This window comes from Pteropus vampyrus, unplaced genomic scaffold (genome assembly GCF_000151845.1).
Source record: "Pteropus vampyrus isolate Shadow unplaced genomic scaffold, Pvam_2.0 Scaffold968, whole genome shotgun sequence".
Classification (NCBI taxonomy): Eukaryota; Metazoa; Chordata; class Mammalia; order Chiroptera; family Pteropodidae; genus Pteropus; species Pteropus vampyrus.
The window spans coordinates 80,819-101,992 of NW_011889749.1; the positions used below are offsets into that span (position 1 = coordinate 80,819).

The following is a 21,174-nucleotide window of genomic DNA, read 5'->3' on the forward strand; positions in this document are numbered from 1 at the left end:
TCCACAGATGCTGTGCTTATAATTGCCTCAAAAAGCCACGCCAGAAACCGAAGTCAGCCGCCACCAGTGTGAGTCTAGGCGCTGCTCAGCAAGGGGCACCTGACTAAGCGAGGACACACCTGGATGTGGCCTGGGTGTCGCTACAAGTTGGGAGAGGGAGTTTCAGTGAATCCTTTGGGCGGAGCGACCTCTGTTATCCAGTTTGATGAAGTCTCCACTATGGCGGCGCTGAGTCCGCACACTGGGAGTGGGGGGCGCTCAACAGAGGAACAATGGATACCGCCAGCACTTCTGTTCACACGAGTCTTGCCTCGGCCCTCACTCCGACAACTTGGTGTCTCTCTGTAAGTCCCTGGTGCCTCCTGCGCGCGGCCGAATCGGTACTGGTGCTCAGAGCGAGCAAGTCCATCGCCGGGAAAGTCTGCTCGCAGACATGGCCCCTTTAAGAGGTGTCTGCTGCTGCTGTAGTCTCTGTTCCACTCAGCTGCTCAGGACTGGGCAGATTCGTGTCCTTGCTCCGCCTACCTTCTGTCCGTTGCAGGGTGATTTCTTAGTTTTCTCCCTAATTGTATGGCTTGTTCATCTAGATACCAGGCGATTTTCCTTGCTGTTTGCTCCTTGTTTCTGTCACAACTTTGATTTGGTCGCTAGAGGGACGGACAGAGCCTTTATCGTCTACGCCATTTTTTTTCTCCCTACTGCCACTTTCTCAAGAGTTAATATAAATACATGTTAGTCCAAGTTAAATATAGAGTTAATAAAATAGAATTGCTGTCCTGGGTTAGCAAATGTTTAAGATGACTATATAGATAACTTTAAAAAATGTTTGTGCTACTAGAGTTTTAATAGAGTATGTGTCTACGTGATGATGATGTCTATTCTAATACTGTTAAAAATGAAAACAAAAACCTTACCAAAGACCAAAAATTATTTTATTGGTAAAGAGGGTTAATGTACAGAGGATTGTAATAACTTGAGCATATTTTTTTAGTAAAGAAAGTTGGACTTTCACCAGCAATTTCAAATACCTACTATTCAACAATGTTTTTTATTCCTTATTATAATAATAAATTATTATAATAAAAGGAAACGACCTGAATAGAGAAATGACCTAAGATGTTCACGGCACAATTCAGGAAAACGTATTGTGAACAGTTCATCTATTCGATGCATTATAAACTCTGTACCAGGCACTGCTCTTGGGATTGGGGATATTGCAACCAATGAAAGAAAGTCTTGCTGTCAAAGAGCTTGCACTCTAATGACAAGTAATAAGCAAATATAACATGAGGTTTGATGATAAAATATAATGTAATATAACATAAGTGTTATGAAGAAAAATAAAGCACAGTAAAGGGTTCGACTGGGGGCTGATTTGTCCCCCAGGGGACATTCAGAAACTTCTGGAGATATTTTTGATTGTCATTTTGAGGAGGTTATATTTGAATGAAGACTTACATGAGGTAAAGGAACAAATCATGTGGCTATCTGGGGTAAGAGACTGCAAGTAAAGGAAATAGCAAATGCCAAGTCTATGATGTGGAGTAGTATCCAGTGTGTTTGGGAATAGCAAAGATCCAGTATGACTTGTACAGAGAGAGCAAAGGAGAAAGTGAGAGATGAGGTTAAGGAGCTGATCATAAAAGCTCGTATAGGCTATAGAACATACTTTTATTTTTATAAATATGATTTTATCCTAAGCATGATCTAAGTGTAATTCATATTGGCCAGTTTTTGCTAGTTATTAAAATATTAACTATCCTATATGAAACCATTTCCCCAATGCTTTAAAGGCTGATGAAATTCTATCTTTAGTTTTAATTGAAGTATACTTCTAAAGTCAAACAAATATTCTTAAATATAAGTGACTACGTTTAAAATCCATCAGTTAAAATCTCTATGCTTTTAAAACGCCATCCCCAAACTACCCAACACTTCTGAAAATCACTTATATTTCCTTTAAGGTAATGCATCTAATTCCCCTAGCGCACATCTTCATTTTCTTTGCTTTGAATTTATTAAAGGTCATACATCAAACACGTTATTAGTAAACTGTTTATATATAGAAATCAATCCATCAACAATACCTGCAGTCGCTAAAAAGAACAAAGTAGTACTTAGAGCACTGTGGGAGAATTTTAGCAATTTTTGATGAATGTAATTCTTGGATTTAAATACACCTCCCATGCATATATGGATCTGTTTCTCTCATTTCTTTAAAAAGTTAAAACAGAACTCAGTGCTACTGTTGCATAGTGAAAGATACACAGCCTGGTCAAAGGGACACAATAAGTGAGAGTAATGTGACATAAGATCAAATTTCACTTTGGCTACTAATTTGCACAATTCACCTCTCCAGGTCTTAGTTTTCTCATTTATAAAAGGAATGCTTTGGATCAAATGATCTCTAAAGTCCCTTTTTGGCTCTAATACACTGTGATTCTAAATTTAAATACACAGGACTCATAAACCACACACACACACACACACACACACACACACACACACACACACTTAAAAAACTAGAGAGAAAATCATAACATATATTAAAAACAAAATAAATATGGAATAATTACATTCTGATCACTTCTATACCTCACTATCTAAATATAATAGTTCTTCATTTTTATGACACCTTTATTGTAGGAGATAGCTTATTCCTTACAATTGTCAAAACTTTGTCCACTTTAGCAATTTATGATAGAAAATATTTTTAAATGTATTCTACTTTTCTGACTTCTGAAATAACATACCTGAGCATAATTTAATCATGTTATTGACTACAGTTTAGATCTAGCATATACAGGTACTTAATTGTTCTTTTGTATCCTCAGTGATATAATAGAAATGAAAAGTAAAGATGGTTAAAAATAAATATTGGAGAATTATGATGAATTCAAAGCTACAGAAAACTAATTAATCCCTGAGAGTCTAGTCTACCCAGCAGTTTATTCGAATTAGGTAGAATAGAGGTGTAGACAATGGAGAGAACTACCACTTGTGTATACACTCTCTTGAAATAACCTCTCTTGACCATTAATTAGAAGCTCACTGATGTGATTAAAAGCTTCCAGGAAGTAGCCACCCTAAAATATAACTAACATAAAATGACCACATGTGGAAAATCCATTTCAAAGAGTAGTAATAACAGATGTTTTTAGTAACTGACAGGAACATTTTAAAGGAGGATTAGAGAAATAAGGACTAAGAATTTATCATTACATGACAACCTTATTAGGTTGCAAATCCTTTGATAGATTCTTCTAAATCTTTTCATCTCCCACCCCCATATGTAGTACAGTACCTTGCATATAATAAGCAATGGGAAAAGTTCTTTTTGTAGAAACACTGATTCTCAAGTATTAACCAGGAAAAGAATACTCCAATATAATGAGCATTTTAAAAACAAAATTAAACAAACAACAATGACAAAAAATACAGAAATAGCACTTCGAGACTGAATGGCAGTTCCATCAGGAAACCATAATGACAGAAATATCCTTTAAATAACATTCAATCTCATTCCCTTTGTTCTAATCCTGTCCCCACCCAGCAGCCTTCAGATCTGTAATTTGGTTTTCTAAGTGAACACACCCACCAAGAAGTACCCAAGTAGAAAACCAATGATGGTTGTTATGTCAGGACCTCTCTCTCGTTCTAAATGTAGAAACCTGCTTTACTTTATTAAGAAATATCATGTGTACTTGTTTAGCATGAATCAACGTCCAGAGAAAACTGAGTACCTACTTTGTAGAAGGCACTGAGCTAGATACCAAATACAGAAATTAACCAGAACATTCTGGTTTTTACTTGAAACCATGGCTTCAAAATTCTTGTAAAACTTTGGGGTCACTTGGAATATCTATCCTATATCTTTCCTGAGGTGAGAAAAGAATCATTGAACATGTTATCTAGTTTTACATATTTAAACAATTTTACCTATTCTGCTATTTTTCTCTATTTTATCGGTGGATCTAGATTTTACTACCTCTTGTAATTAAAGGCATTTTAGCGTTAGTACTAGTAAATTATAGAAAGCTTTTCTTAGAGCTCCTACATCATATCTTTTGAAGAAAATAATTTCAATAAGAAGGCAGAGGGAGCCCACCAAGGCAGCTTACAATTAATTTTACAAAATCTCCCAGCTGTTAAAGAACTTGAAAGATAAAATTGTGTGCAATTATTTTAAAAGAGTTTTGTGCTAATTTTATTTCCAATGCCCAGCTAAAACACACACACACACACACACACACACACACACACACACCCTTAAACAATATCAGAGATCTAATGTGCTGTGCTTTGAAAGGCCAGAAAATGAGATAGTACAGCAGCATTTTAGAAAGCTTCCATCTCATCAGTGACATTATTAAGCAGGAGCTAAAAATTATGCTTGAGAGTAAATTTTTTTTCTTTCCTGAGTTTTGACATAAACGTGAGAATTTAATAACAAACTGGCCCGAAAATACATACCTAGATTGAAAACACTTTTAACAACTGAAAACTAAAATCACGACCTCCTGGCATGATGACAGTCCTTGATTTTCTCATTAAAGCTGCCAATATTCTGGAACGCTTTTCTGGCTCATCTGACACTTCATTAACTATACATTGTCACGGGATGAAATAGGTTCTGTATTTCGAGGACTTCTGTTGCAGCATCATATTTTCAACCACCTGATAAAGCAGATCTTATCATATAGCCTATATTATCTAGAGCATTCTCAATGTTTCTGCAAGTACATGTCTCAACTTGTTAGTCCAGAAAATATGGTCAGTATGGGTAGACATTAACGGGTAGCTGGAAAAAAGAAACTCCACTACCCACCAAAGTTCCCACAAAAAGAGCTAAATTTCAATGAATTGATTGAGCATTCTATTTTAAAGAAAAATTACTATACTTAAAAAATTATAACTAAGATCCCCCCAGTGCTGCTCAAGGAGGCTTGTCTTTCATAATGGCTACCGAATTCATCAGAAAAGAACCAACTGCTTGCAACAACAGATTCTCTCTCTCTTTCTCTCACCCCTCCTTCTCTCTCTCACTCTCACTCTCCCTCTCCCTCTCCTCTGTCTCTGATGACACATTCAGGTTCACATTTGCATTCTGTTTAAAAAAAAACACCTCGTTATGCTCTTTTACCAAGAATTATTTTAACTGCCAGTTAACTCTCCCAACACCCTCCTCCAAGTAACCTTAAAGTAAATAAAGTTATTTTGCAGCCATGTTCCTGCAGAAGTTTGAATCACACTAAGAATGCATATCCTTAAAAGGAAATGTTTTCCCTCCCCTTGCATCCTGTTATTTAAGCTATTTTAAGTACTTGTCTGGAGAAAGCTGAGCCAGAATTCAAGTGGTTTTGATTTTAGCTGCTGTTTTTATACTGCCCTGGTCCAGGTGGTATGTGGAGCAATCTATCATTTCAAACACATCTTTTGGGGTGCTACTTGGTCTTATAAATCTGACAGTAAAAAAGACTAGAATTTCATTTGACCACCAGGTTGTGTGTGTGTGTGTGTGTGTGTGTGTGTGTGTGTGTGTGTGTGTTGCTTTAACCATCCTTGAAGCTGTCTAAATCTAATATCTTTTTTTATAAAGATGTCGCATATGTGTGTCTCATCTGCAACCCAGATGCAACCTCTTTACTAACCTACTCCGGACAGTGCTCATTAGGACTTAAAGGAGAAAACCAATTAAGTGTAAATGCACTTCTTTTCAGAAAAGCTGGGTTTAGAAGTTCCATTTTCTTTACCAATATATTCCACAATTTTTTGCACTAAAAAAATGACAAAAGGAATCTTTTATGTCTAACAACAATGGATCTAGATACATACACATATACATACACATGATTTTGAATGTCCATGAAAGCACATGATATATTGATTTAAAAGACTCAGCCAAAAGTCTTGTGCAGAAGAATTTAGATTATATTCCATCCTAAGAGCTAAGCAGTAAAGTCGAGCTTTCGTTGGCATTAAAACTTTAGAAAAGGCAGCTGCTAAACATCTCCAGATGCTTAAACATGGGTTTTTGCCTTTCCCAGCTTATACCGTTTGAGGTAGCTCATTCCAGCAAATATAAGAGGCAGTTTATTGGGTCACAGCTAAAGGTAGAATGAAGGTCACTACCCAAGAATTCATACTAATAGTGGATCCCCTAAGGTGGAGGTCAAGTACAGCTGAAAGCTGGACAAAGAGAGCTGTTGTCTACCTCCATGCCACTCTCAACACACCTGATCTCTTCTGATCTCAGAAGCTAAGCAGGGTCGGGCCTGGTTAGTACTTGGATGGGAGACCACCTAGGAATACTGGGTGCTGTAGGCTTGAAAAAAAAGTTAAGAGAGCTGAGACCAGGCAATCAAAAATGTTGTCTGGCAATCCTTTTCTAACTTAAAATTTCCAGCAGTTTGTCCATCATTTTTCACCTGCTGCCATTTTCCCACTTTGAAAATACACGCACAACTTCTCATACATTCAGATGAGCACATTCTCACACATGTGTGTGGCTCTTGCTCTATTCCCACTCCCCCACACATTTATACTCCTCCTATCTTCCACACCTTCAAAACATGGTTTTCAGACTATCCCAGGACCTTCATTTCTAATATTCCATTGATAATTAAGCAGATGGCACAGTGAAAGAGCACTGGTTAGTTTATTTTTTCAGTTGGGCTATAGTTTTTATTTTTAAGTCATAAGTAAACAAATATGTACTGGTGTAGTTTTATTGAATACTAAGAGTAAATCAAACTAAACCACCATGCTTTTTGTGGCATCATCCTGATGTGGTTTTTATATACTAGAAAATGTCAAGTAATTTGAAACAACTCGACTTCCTGAAATGAGAAAATCTGGTACAGCTACAATCACCATAATCAACATTTTTTGGCTTAGTTTGGTGGGCAGCCTCAGAGGACTATACCAATACTCTTCCTAGTCATTTAAGAAACCCCATTATTCTTTTATTTCTAAACTGCTGAATTCATGGTTTTTTTTTTTTAAATCTCAGTAGCGATTCCGTAGGAGAGAAAAAAGTCAGATGTAAATGTTTGCAGGACTAAAGGCCAATCTGAAGATTTACATTACATGTAATCTTTATTACAAGTAATCATCCAAATGACCTCTAGCTTCTATAACAAGATTAAAGTCTCAGAATGTGAAAGACATTTTCTAGTTGGTAAATATTGACTTCCTAAGTGTTCTGAAAGTTTTATTTATTCTTCTTTAGAAAGAACCTATGTGGCATTGCAGCATTTGAATTAAAATGAAAACACTGTGAAGTAGGAAAAAAAATGAGAGCCAAGGCTTCTGCTATCCCAGTGGGAAATACTGGAAACAAACGTTGAGAAAATTAAAATGATTAAATAAAAATATACTGCTTGGAGCTTAACATTAAGCAGGTACAGAAAGTAAGTGAAAAAATTCTAATACTCAACTTATTGCTAGTAAAGAGTTTCAAAGCACTATTAATTGAATGAACAGAACCTATTATTAGTGATAATTACAGAGATTTTCTCCACACACTATGATTTTGCTGAATTTCTGAAGAGACAATCAAGGCTATTATTGTTAATGGATGGGAAAAATCACATAATGATTTCCACATTTTGTCAAAATTGAACTGAGACAAAGTAGTCCCCGCTACCCTTCCAACACCTCCTCCCCCAAATAAGAATTGTCCTTGACAGGAAAATAAAATATAGAGCTTATTTTTAAAATCAAGCTTCCCTGAATGAAGAAAAAATTGAATTTTCATGACACCTTTGACAGTTGCCTGAGGGCTCCATAACTAACAACTAAAAACTACAAAGGTTTTAAAGGAAAACTAAAAGATTCAGCAGGGTCTTTTCTAAAAGACTATGTACAGGCCTTTATTATGTTGAAAAGTATATATACATTTTATGTGCTACAGTGTAATGGCCAACACATTTAGCGGTGAATTCCACCATGATTTTCATCTTCATAATAATGGCCTTTTGAGTTTACAGCTGATAACAACAAAATCCCAGTACATGAAAAAACTATATATAATTCCTTGGGATTCGATCTATTAAATATTTATTGAGAACCTAATATGTATGTAATACTGAGTTACATACTGAGGGGGTAATACAAAAGAATAAAATGCAGAACAGGCAGAAATTTGGGACTCCAGAATTTCTATTTATAGCATATAAGCTAATACTTATTCTCAAAAAATTATGTCATTGAAAAAGAAATTGAAGTTAATACAAATAAATGGAGGCATATACCGTGTTCATGGGTAGGAAGAATCAACATCATTAAAATGGCCATACTACCTAAAGCAATCTCTAGATTCAATGCGGTCCCTATCAAAATACCAATGACATTTTTCAGATAGCTAAAACAAATAATCCTAAATTTTACATGGAACCATAAAAGACCCCGAACAGCCACGGGAATCTTGAGAAAGAAGAACAAAGTTGGAGGCATCACACTACCTGATGACAAAGTAGACTGCAAGGCTACAGTAATCAAAACAGCATGGTACTGGCATAAACAGATAAATTGATCAATGGAACAGAATAGAGAGCCCAGAAATAAATCCACGCCTATATGTTCGCTTAATATATGATAAAGGAGTAAGAATATACAATGGGGTAAAGATAGTCTCTTCAACAAATGGTGTTGGAAAAATTGGACAGATACAATCAAAAAAAAAAAAAAGAAGAAGGAGCTGGAGTCCCAAATTTCTGCCTGTTCTACCATCTTCTTACACCATATACAAGAATACACTCAAAATGGATTAAAGACTTAAATGTGAAGACCCAAAACCATAAAACTTTTAGAAGAAAACATAGGCAGTAAACTCTCTGATATTACTAACAGGAATTTCTTTTCAGATATATCTCCTTGAGCAAGAGAAACAAAAGAAAAAATAAACGAATGGGACTACATCGAACTAAAAAGTTTTTGCACAGCAAAGGAAACCATCAACAAAACAAAAAGACAACCAACTGGAAGAAGATATTCGTTAATGATACATCTGATAAAGGGTTAATATCCAAAATTTATAAAGAACTTATATGACTCAACAACAAAAAAATCAAACAATCCCATTAAAAAATGGGCAGAAGTCCTGAATAGAGACTTCTCCAAAGAGGAAATACAGGTGACTAACAGACATATGAAAAGATGTTCAAGGTCACTAATCATCAGAGAAATGCAAATTAAAACCACAATGAGATATCACCTCACAGCTGTCAGAATGGCTATCATCAATAAATCAAAAAACAGCAAGTGTTGGCGAGGTTGCAGAGAAAAGGGAACCCTCATACATTGTTGGTGGGATTGCAAATTGGTACAGCCGCTATGGAAAACAGTCTGGAGGTTTCTCAAAAAATTAAAAATGGATATACCTTTTGACCCAGCATTTGCACTTCTGGGTATTTATCCAAAGAAAACCAAAACAATAATTCATAAAGATCTATGCACTCCAATATTCATGGCAGCACAATTTACAATAGCCAAGATATGGAAGCAACCTAAATTCCCATCAACAGACAATCGGATAAAGAAATTATGGTTCATATATACAATAGAATATTACTCAGCCATTAAAAAAAATGAAATCCTACCATTTGCAATGACATGGATGGATCTAGAGGTTATTATGCTGACTCAGAGAAAGATAAATACCATATGATTTCACTTATATGCGGTATCTAAGGAACAAAACGAACAAACTAATCAAAAAGAGACTCACAAATATAGTGGACAATTTGGTGACCGACAGAGGGGAGGGGGAGTTGGAGGCTGGAAGAATGAGGTGAAGGGTTAAAGAAGTACAAATTAGTTATTGATAGCTCGGGGGGTGGGGTGGGAAGCATGGCAGAGGGATGCAGTTAGCATTAATATGATGGCTAAGTGGAGGACCAGGGGAGGGAGGGAGCAATTGGGGGGATTGTTTTATGAACAATATAGATGTCTAACCAATGTACTGTATACTTGAAACTAATTTAATAAATTTATTTAAAAAAAAGAATAAAATACAGAGCAGGCAGAAATTTTGGATTCCAGAATTTCTATTTATAGCATATAGACTAATATATTAGGAATATATGCCTGATAGACTCCAATGAGACATTATAGTCCAGTCTCCTGCCTTTGGGATGCTGTTTGCCAAACCTAAATCCTCCAAGATGTATGACTTAAAATAAGACAATAATTCCAACAATAAGCCTTTCTTGCAGTCCAAGCTCTAATTGATCCCTCAGTCAATTTAATCCTGTTTTCTCCGTGGAGATAGTTGATCAATCCTCTTTATATCATTAGGCTTTTAAGGAGCAATTAAGCTCTTTTACTGATAAACGTATTCTAGTCCCATCAGGCAAACATATCTGAATTATCTTTAATTTTAAAAAAATATTATTCACACAAATATTTCCAAGATGGTACACATGAGAACAATGAACATGTATTTGAGGAGGCAAAGCCTTGAAGATTAAACAATAGCAATAAGAAGTCATGATCCCTACCCCAAAATTCTATTCATAAAAAAACAAATTAAGCTGTCTCCAACACTGAAATATGACTATAGATAAAACAGAAGGTTGAAAGGAAGTGCAATCCTAAAACAATTATAAGACTATTTCTACAAAATAATGAGATTTTTAAAACTCTGCAGCCAAGAATTCACCTGTCGTTTTTCTTCATGATCAATCTAATATCAGGGGTAGTAGTCTTACAGTAAATGGTATCTATTGATTGCCTTTTTATTTATACATACGCACACAAAAAATCTCATTAGATTCTGGACTACTTGATTTTTTTTTTCTGGTTAGAATTCTCATGGGATTATGAATAGTCACTTTGTCTGGGCTCGTTATTCTTCCCAAGGCATGCCATTACTATAAATGCCTTCATGGAAAATGTTGACCATAAATATATGGGAATAACGATGTACTTGTCCTAACTTTTCACTAATGGGATTTTCAACATAGGTCAAAGAATAGATTCTAATTTAAATAACAAGTCATTACACTCTAACTTTATATCCTTTAATTAAGGAGATACCAAATAGTAATAGTTACCTCCATAAGCATTATGTTAACTCATGTGAGTAAATACATCAATATCAATTTTTACTATTTTATCATTATCTTCTCCTGACTTTACTTGAGCACTGAAATTTGGAATATAAATATTATAAACTACTTCCATGTTTGCTAAATTCTAAGACATTTATATGATGTTAAAGGATAAACCAAATGGCATGCCATGACTTCCCAACTTATACTGATGTTCTAATTTAACATCAGAAGGTAGAACAGTCTGCATTATCCGAAGACACTGAAGATACATGAAAAAAGCAATAAAGCCAAGTTAAAAAGGGGAGACTAAAATAGTATTTAATGGTTCTTAACATTTTCAGAGGTCACACATCCCTTTGAGAATATGGTGAAAGCTCTAAATCCTCTTCTAAGAAAAATATGATACACTAAATATGATAACAACACAAAATTTGTCTAAAAATTTCAGGAGTCACAGCAGACCCAATTAAGGACTAAGACTCTTGACTAAAAACCTTGGACCATATTAGATACCATATTAGATAATTAGGAATAATATAGTTTAAAGTGTAGCTTCTAAAACTTTATCCCATTGATTTTAACTATCTTGCCCTAAGGTTCGTGATTAACTATTCCTGTAATTATTTAGAGAAATAACTTTAGTTAGGGCCAAATAAAGATAATTTTACCATAGTTACACTACAAAAAAATACTTACCAACTTTTGCAAAGGCCTCTTTGAGTTCATCAAGCTCATCTTTGGAAATCTGAGTGGTAGACATCTCATCCATTTATAGAAGATCTAAGGAAAAATTTAAAAAGTTTCAGACTTTAAAAACTCTTTGTGATAAATATATATATTATAAGCAATTCTGCAAAATGCTCATCTTAGTAATAATTTAAAGAGACTTGCAAACTATCAAAACCATCTAAATAGGTTCCCATATTAGTAGCTACAGCTGAAAAAAAATAAATGAGAAGTCAGCATTTACCAAAAATGACTCAGAAAAAAAATGTTTCTGAATTTTCCTTGCAAGGACAAAATCTTACATTACATTCAAAGAGTGTAAGGAAGTGCCAAGGTACCCCGGCAGTGACAGGAAAGATACTTAATGGGTTTTTTTTTTTTTTTGGTTATATGTACCAAAACTCAGTCAAAATTACATGACCAAAGATTCATGTAAAATATAACTTTTCCATTAAACAATTTATTTATTTTACTGTTTATTTCCATATTCCAGCTTTAGTGAAATATAATTGTCATGTAATATTGTATAAGTTTTGATGATTTGATATATGTATATATTATGAAATGATTACCACAGTAAGGTTAGTTAACACATCCATCACCTCATACAGTTACCAATTTTTCCATTAAGCCACTTTAAAATAATTGTGAAAACACATTTTCACAATTTAAATAGCATACTAACTCCTACCAATCACTCCCATTAAAGGAGGAGTCAATTAAAACAAATTATACTTGGATTTAATACAGAAGTACACACAAGTGTGTGGTAAAAAACATATCCTTGTACACATAACTTATTGAGTTTACATCCTTTCTGATTTTTTTTAAAACAATTTCACCAATAGAACAAGGTAGATAAACTATGGCCTATGGACCAAATCTGGACCACCACCTGTTTTTGTATTGCCCTACAAGCTAAGTATTTTTTTTTAATAGATAAACAAACATTTGCAGTAAATTTTGATGAAAAGTCACTTTAACTTTTGAACTCCAGTGAAATGTTATCCTCCCCTCATAAATTCCATTCTTCTCATCAATAGATCTATATTACTAAAAAATGTACTCAATTATTATTATAATTTGAATTTCACCAGTAAAAATTTGTGGAAATAATATATTATATTTTTGCTATCAATAATATAATATTCTTGATTTTGCCTCTTGGCACGCAATATTTATGATCTGGATCTTACTGAACTCTGATATAGAGAAAGGAGGTCTGTATCACAATGGATAATCCCCATATACAAACCTATTAACAATTTTGGAGACAAGGAAATGAAAACAATTACATGTGGCCTTTTATTGGCTTTAAAAAATCTTTTTTTAAGGACCTTATTTTTTAGAACAGTTTTAGATTCACAGCAAAATTGAACAGAAAGTACAGAGATCAGTTTCCATGTACGCCCTTGCCCTCACATATAAGCTTCTCCCATTATCAATATTCTGCACGAGATTGGTACATTTGTTATAATTGAACCTACATTAACACATAATAATCCCACAAGGTCCATAGTTTATATTAGGTTCACTCTTGGTTTTGTATATGCTATAGGTATTGACAAATATTACATAATGACATATATCCACCAGTAAAGTATCAAAAAAAAAAGTTTCACTGCCCTAAATGTGTTGCCTTTTCAAAGAGTATTCTGTGTGTTAAATTTCACTAACTATACAGTACAAAATGCAAATTTGGGATCTTATATTTATTGCTTTTAGACATTTTTATTAAAAGTTAAAAAAATTACTCACTAACTTATCTTTTTGCCATTAAGCTTAATTAATACTCAGTAGAGAGTAGCTCTCAAGGGAAAGCTAGACCACATTTGTCTTTTTCACAGCCATAGTTGTCATTTCTAGAACTTATCACAGTCCCAGGCACATAGTAAGACACTCAATAAAATAGTACTTTAATAAATTCATCCACTCTACAACTATGTACCAAGCACTACATTAGATAATTCATATTCATATTAATTCCCTGAACACTCACAAGAGCCTTCTGAGATAAATATTCTTAACCTCTTTGTTTCAAGATATCTTAGATTCAGAGGGCCATGGAACTGGAATTCAAACCCAGGTTTCTCAAATCCCTGGGAAGTTTTAAAATGACAATATTGTACTATTAGCTAAGTTTCCACCATAATGCAATACACATTTATTATGACTGGTATTAAAAAAATGCCCATTCATAAACTTTTCTTACCTAAGATATTAAGGTGTCACTACAACTTTTCAGTAGATAAGGTGGATAAAACCAATTTTCCAAATAGTCTTAGAATCTATAAAATAAAAATCTTTAGTTAGATATGAAGTCAGGCATTTTAAACATTAAGCATAAAAAATGATTTTTCATAAATAAGCTGCAACCCAATGGTAGTATTTTAAAAATATTCTATATTTTAGTAATATGATGTTCAGCACTTCTGATTATATAAATACTATATAGAATTTATTCTAATTTTCTTTATGCGTATTTTAAGTAATGATATTTCAATATGAAATTATTACCCATCTCCATGAACTATACCATATAGAACAATGGTACAGAAAGTTTGAAAGTGAGACTGCCTCAGAAAATCCAAAATATGTGGCCTCTCCTTTATATGTAAAGGTCCTTTTCCAGTTTAGGCAGTTTGTGAGTTAGGAATAATCTAAAATATGTGAGTTAAAAAAAAGACATTTGATTTTATTCTCATACTACCATATCATTTCTACACAGAAGAAAACTAGACAAAGATGGTTCTGGACAAAATCACCACACCCCCTTGCCATCCCCACTTCATTCCTCCTGACCAGAGAGTTCTGGTTAAGTCCTTCCACTTCTCCCCTTTACAGGCAGCAGGGCTGAACAGGGTAGAAATTTCTTTCCCTCTTCTTCAAACCCCTCCCAACACATATACACCTCTATCCTCACAAGATTTTACCAATATTTTAGGCATCTATTAGATGCCTAGTTCCTACTCTCAAGGTATTTACAATCTTGGGAAGGCAAATGTAAATAATCATAATTCAACACAAAGCGAATTACTGGCTGCAATAAAAGATATAGAAGGAAAAAGACTCTGGAGACTGTAAGGATTATTAATTCCTTCTCAGGTAGGCCAGGAATGCAGTACTTTTGTTCTACAAAAGTAGGAAATACTTAGATCTCATAGAAATGATTTCAATGCACTTATTTTAATATATTTTTAATTTAATATAACTAAAATATATTAATACAACAGTGTTAAAAAACCCAAAATACACTTTCAAGTTCTCTAATTTCTTATTCCTGTCTAATTGTCTTAATGAAAGCCTAAAGTGACTTTTTCTACACCTATAACTCAGATTTTTCATTTACAGGAGACATTGAAGCATACCCGAATAAGAATAAAAAGAATTGCAACATGCAAATATCACCAAAACAACATTTCCAGGCAAGTTTGGTTCAAGATAATAGAATAGTTTAATTTAGGAGTCTTTCACTTAATTAACTCTATTTCATTTATTTATAATTATTTGAAATAAAATAAATAAATACTACCCTGAAGTACTTGAGCTAAAACTAAGAAATATAAAGTCAAATTTAAAAGGCTTACAACATAAGTTTTAGGTAATAAAAATCACAATTTTTAAGTGTGCTATTTTAACATTTTTTTTTATTTTTCAATGACAATTGGCATACAATAGTATATTAGTTTCAGGAATACAACATGGTGATTATACATTTATATAACTTACAAAGTGATTACCCTGATAAATTTAGTACCCGCCTAATACCATACATAGTTATTACAATATAATTGACTATATTCCTTATGCTAACTTCATATCCAATGACTATTTTGTAACTACTGATTTGTATTTCTTAATCCTTCCCACTTTTTTACCCACATCCCAACCCCATTCCAACTGGTAACCATAAAAATGTCCACTGTATCTATGAGTTTGTTTTTGGTTTATTTATTTATTTATTTTGTTATTTAGATTTCACATGTGGATGAAGTCACAAGGCATTAGTCTTTCTCTGTTTGAGATACTCCACTCAGCACAATATCCTCTAGGATCATCCATGTTGTTGCAGATGGCAAGATTTAATTTTTTTCTATGGCTGGGTAATATTCTATTGTAAATATGTATCACCTCTTCTAAATCCATTAATCTACTGAAGGACATCAAGGTTGCCTCCATATCTTGGCTATTGTAAATAACGTTGCAATGAACATATGGATTCATATGTTCCTTTGAAGTAGTGTTTTGGGTTTGTCTGGATAAATACTCAGAAGTAGGATTGCTGAGTCCTTCTTTGTCTCCTGGTATAGCCTTTTTAAAAAATCTATTTTGTCATGTACAAGTATTGCTGCCCTAGCTTTTTTCTTTGTTTGTTTCCATTTTCATGAAATATCTTTTTCCATCCCTTTATTTTCAGTCTGAGTGTGTCTTTGATCTGAAGTGAGTCTCTTGAAGGCAGCATATGTAAGGGTCTTGTTTCTTATCCATTCAGTATCCTATCTTTTGATTGAAGCATTTAACCCATTTACATTCACAGTAATTGTTGATAGATATGTAATTATTACTATTTTATTATTCATATTTTTAATATTTTTTTCTTCTTCTTAAAGAAGTCCCTCCAACATTTCCTGTAATATTGGCTTGTTGTTGATTAAACTCCTTTACTTTAGCTGGGTAGAGTAAAACTCCTTTACATAGCCTTGCTGGGTAGAGTAATCTTGGTTGTAGGTCCTCGCTTTTCAGCATTTTGAATATTTTCTGCCAATCCCTTCAGGCCTGCAAAAGTTTCTGTTAAGAAATCAACTGACAGTTATACAGGAGCTCCCTTTTAGATAACTAAATTGCTTTTCTCTTGCTGCTTTTAAGATTCTCTTTGCCTTTAAATTTTGGTATTTTAATTATGATGTGTCTTGGTGTGGGCCTCTTTGGGTTTATCTTGTTTGGAACTCTCTGCATTTCCGGGACTTGAATGATTATTTCCTTCACCAGGTTAAGAAAGTTTTCTGTCATCATTTCTTGAAATAAATTCTCAATCCTTTGCTCTCTCTTCTCCTTCTGGTATCCCTAGAATGAGCATGTTGGTATGCTAGTTTAAGGGATCCCTTAAACTAGTCTCATTTTTTCAGATTCTTTTTTGTTGTTGTTGCTGTTCTGATTAGGTGTTTTCTGTTACCTTATCTTTAAAATCGCTGATTCAATTATCTGCTTCATCTAATCTACTGTTGATTCTCTCTAATGTATTCCTCATCTCCGTTATTGTAGTCTTCATTTTTGACTGGTTCTTTTTATGTTTTCTATCTCCATTTTTATGTTTTCTATCTCTTCGTTAAAGTTTTCACTGAGTTCATCTACTCTTCCCCTAAGTTCACTGAGCAGCCTTATAATCGATATTTTAAACTCTGCATCTGCTTGATTGCTTGTCTTCATTTCGTTTAGTTCTTTTTCTGGAGCTTTGTTCTGTTCTTTCTTTGGGGAAGTGTTTCTTTGTCTCCTCATTTTAGCTGCATCCCTGTGTTTGTTTTTATGTATTAGGTAGGGTTCCTAAATCTACTGGTCTTTCTAGAGTGGCCTTATGTAATAGGTGTCTTGTGGGGCCCAGTGGCGCAGTCTTCCCTGGTCACCTGAGCTGAGTGGTCCAGGTATGTCCCTCATATGGGTTATGTGTGTGCTCCTGTTGTAGTTGAGCCTTGGTTGCTGTTTGCACATCAATTGGAGGGATTGACCCTCAGGCTGATTGGTTGTGAAGATTGGCTTGACCAGTGAAGTGGTGACCCTACAGAGCAGGATTAACTTTAGCAGTGCTCTGGTGCCTGCCCAGTCTGCCTTTTGTACATATTGTCCTCAGATGCAGCCCAGTTGGTGCTCCAGTTTAGTCAGGGTGTCCTGGACCTGGGGCCTCCTGGGAGGAGCCCCACCACAGGCCAAGTTTAGCCTCAGCCTATGCCCTACCCAGGGCCACCTGACAGAAATGACCAAGCTATCTAGAGATGGTTAACACCTGTGCTAGGCTTGGAGGTTCCTTGAGAGGCCAAGCCATGAACATAGACTGGCTGCTGCTAGTGCTTGAGAGTGTTCAACAAGAGGTATGGGGCATGGCGAGGCCAGACACTGCTTGTATGGGTTTTGGGAACCTTTGAGAGATTTTAGAAAAACCTGCAGTATAAACCAAAACAGGCTGTTTGTATGAAAAAGCCACTGGAAGCAGCTTGGGTAGGGCTCCAAGTTGAGTAGCATGCAGTCTCAGGGGATCAACAGAGCGGGACAACCAGGATTAGCCAGGTTAATGGAGACTCAGATATGGTGCCCACCAGTGTCTGCACGCTGGGAGAGGGGAGGGATCAACAAAGAAACAATGGATTTTGCCAGCACTTCTGTCTGGGAGAAATCTGCCCCTCCAGCCTTTGCCCTGAATCAGACAACTCAGTTCCACCCTGTATGTCTCTGGTGGCTTTCCAGCTCCTGCCATTACACCAGAACTCAGACTGAGTGAATCCGTCAGTGAGTATGTCTGCCTCTGGGCCCCATAAGAGGAATGTCTGCAACTCAACCAGCCCTCTGTCTCACTCAGCCACAATCTCCGTGGTTTTCACAGCCACAAATGTTGGGGACTTCTTGGAACTGGAACCCTGGCTTAGGGAGCCTGGTGTGGGTCCAGGACCCCTCATTCCACCAGGTAGACCCTCCACAACCGAGATATCCCTCCCAATTCTCATCTGCCACATGTAGGTGTGGGATCAGCCTGTTCTCGTCTCTGCCCCTCCTACCAGTCCTGAGGTGGCCTCTTCTGTGTGTCCCCAGTTGTGGGACTTTTGTTCAGCTGGACTTCAGGTGGCTCCCAATGATGGCTATTCTGTAGTTTAGTTGTAATTTTGATGTAGTTGTAAGAGGAGGCAAGCACGACATTTACCTACTCTTCCATCTTGACTGGTAGCTAATTAAGCTATTTAATTCAGATTTTCTCCCACTATGAATAAAAAAGTCTTGTCCTTAAGACTACTCACAGTCTTCATAGTATCTTAAGGAAACTGAGCAATTAAGTACTATCTTGGGAGAAAACATCACATTTAAATAATTTAGGAAAGATCATCAGCTAGGTAGCATGAATAGATTTTTTTAAATTAAAATCTTACAATCTGTTACAAATCTGTTACTCTTCATGGGGCATTGTACTCCTCACAGCAAATAAAACAACCCAGACTGGGGCTTATGAAGCAAAACAGAGAATTTGACATCATTATTGCACTGTATACACTTAATTCAATCGAAGCCCTTGCAGCAAGCTGTTGTTCCTCACCAAAGGACATATGTTATAATGGAAAGACTTTTGGATGTGGAATCAGAAGACTTGACTTAGTACCCACCTCTGTTATTAACTAGCAGTGTGACCAAGAACAATTTTATTTAATCTCGCTGAGCCTCCATTTCCTCATTTGAAAATAGTGATAAATAATACCTACTTTCTCAGGGTCCTTGTGAAGATTAAAAATGGCATATATGAAGGCACATTGTCAACTGTAAAGTGTTATACAGCAACTTCAAATCTTTAATGAAAGAAAATGGAGAATAAATGAATGCCTAAGTAATTGTGAGAGACTATATAAATATAAGGTATAAGTTCTACTAAGAAACTTTTAATTGAGATATATGCAGTTATCTCACTTGCCTTATAATTATTGACTACAGAATATAATAGAGCTCCTTCATGTATAAAAATTGTAAGTCTTTAGTCAAAGTAATTTGAGGATAGGCCTAAAAAAACCCGTCAGCCACTTTTACCCATGACTTAATTAGGCTCCTTCATAAGGCCAGTTTCAAAACATCATGAAGAGAGGCCAAGAGATATGTTTTAAAACTACAAATTTTACTTTAAATATTTCAGGACCACTTTTAAAAATAGCCAACAACTTGTCAATATTGTTACATTCTTTGTAATTTACATATTTTTCTTGAGCAATGCAAAAAGGTGAAGAAGGAAGGGGGAAATGTGGCGTAGATGACAGAGGCTCTGTTCATCCCTCTGGCGACCAAATCAAAGTTGTGACAGAAACAAGGAGCAAACAGCAAGGAAAATCGCCTGGTATCTAGATGAACAAGCCATACAATTAGGGAGAAAACTAAGAAATCACCCTGCAACGGACAGAAGGTAGGTGGAGCAAGGACACGAATCTGCCCAGTCCTGAGCAGCTGAGTGGAACAGAGACTACAGCAGCAGCAGACACCTCTTAAAGGGGCCATGTCTGCGAGCAGACTTTCCCGGCGATGGACTTGCTCGCTCTGAGCACCAGTACCGATTCGGCCGCGCGCAGGAGGCACCAGGGACTTACAGAGAGACACCAAGTTGTCGGAGTGAGGGCCGAGGCAAGACTCGTGTGAACAGAAGTGCTGGCGGTATCCATTGTTCCTCTGTTGAGCGCCCCCCACTCCCAGTGTGCGGACTCAGCGCCGCCATAGTGGAGACTTCATCAAACTGGATAACAGAGGTCGCTCCGCCCAAAGGATTCACTGAAACTCCCTCTCCCAACTTGTAGCGACACCCAGGCCACATCCAGGTGTGTCCTCGCTTAGTCAGGTGCCCCTTGCTGAGCAGCGCCTAGACTCACACTGGTGGCGGCTGACTTCGGTTTCTGGCGTGGCTTTTTGAGGCAATTATAAGCACAGCATCTGTGGATTGCTTGCTGAATCTTAACAGGTGGCTCCGGAGGGGCACAGGCTGGAGCTAAACTTGATCGGCAGCTGAACCCCTCTCAGGACTGTGCCACTGGACACGTACCACACAAAGCTGCCCTAACAAGACTGGGAGACTTGACAGCTTTGCTTAATACATAGAAACAGACACAGAAAGGCAGCTAAAATGGGAAGACGAAGAAGCAGAAACCATATGAAAGAACAAAACAGAGATCCAGGAATAATGGAGTCAAGCAACCTAACAGATGCAGAATTCAAAACACTGATTATAAAGATGCTCAATGAACTTATGGGAAGTGTAGATGAATTCAGTGAGAACTTCAACAAAGAGATAAAGAAAAACATAAAAATGGAAATGGAAATTATAAAAGGGAACCAGTCAGAAATGAAGAACACATTATCTGAGATGAGAAGTATATTAAATGGAATAAACAAAGTGAATAAAGAAGAGGATCAAATGACCTATACAGAGGATGGGAAAGCCAAGGACACTCAATTAGAATGGCAAGAAAAAAGAACCCAAGACTATAATAATAATTTAAGGAGCCTATGGGACACTATTCGAGGTAAAAATATCTGTGTCATAAGGGTACCTGAAGGAAAACAAGATGTTGAAGAGCTATTTGAAGAAATAATGATGGAAAATTTCCCTAACCTGGTGAAGGAAATACACATAAATCCCCGGGAAACTCATAGAGCCCCCCCC

General features: G+C 35.9%; 1 protein-coding gene and 1 pseudogene across 1 annotated transcript in view; one reads left to right on the forward strand and one right to left on the reverse strand.

Moving 5' to 3' along the window:
- The window catches only part of PLS3 (plastin 3), a 38,875-nt gene extending 24,792 nt beyond the window's left edge, over positions 1-14,083 (reverse strand). Inside the window, exons 1-2 of the mRNA XM_011386164.2 lie at positions 13,996-14,083; positions 11,754-11,837 (exon numbers count right to left, since the gene is read on the reverse strand). Coding sequence (XP_011384466.1) covers positions 11,754-11,826 — 73 coding nt within the window. The 5' untranslated portion in view covers positions 11,827-11,837; positions 13,996-14,083. The remainder of the gene's footprint in view (positions 1-11,753; positions 11,838-13,995) is intronic.
- Positions 6,209-6,327, forward strand: LOC111734316 (annotated as a pseudogene).
- Positions 14,084-21,174: the final 7,091 nt, after the last annotated feature.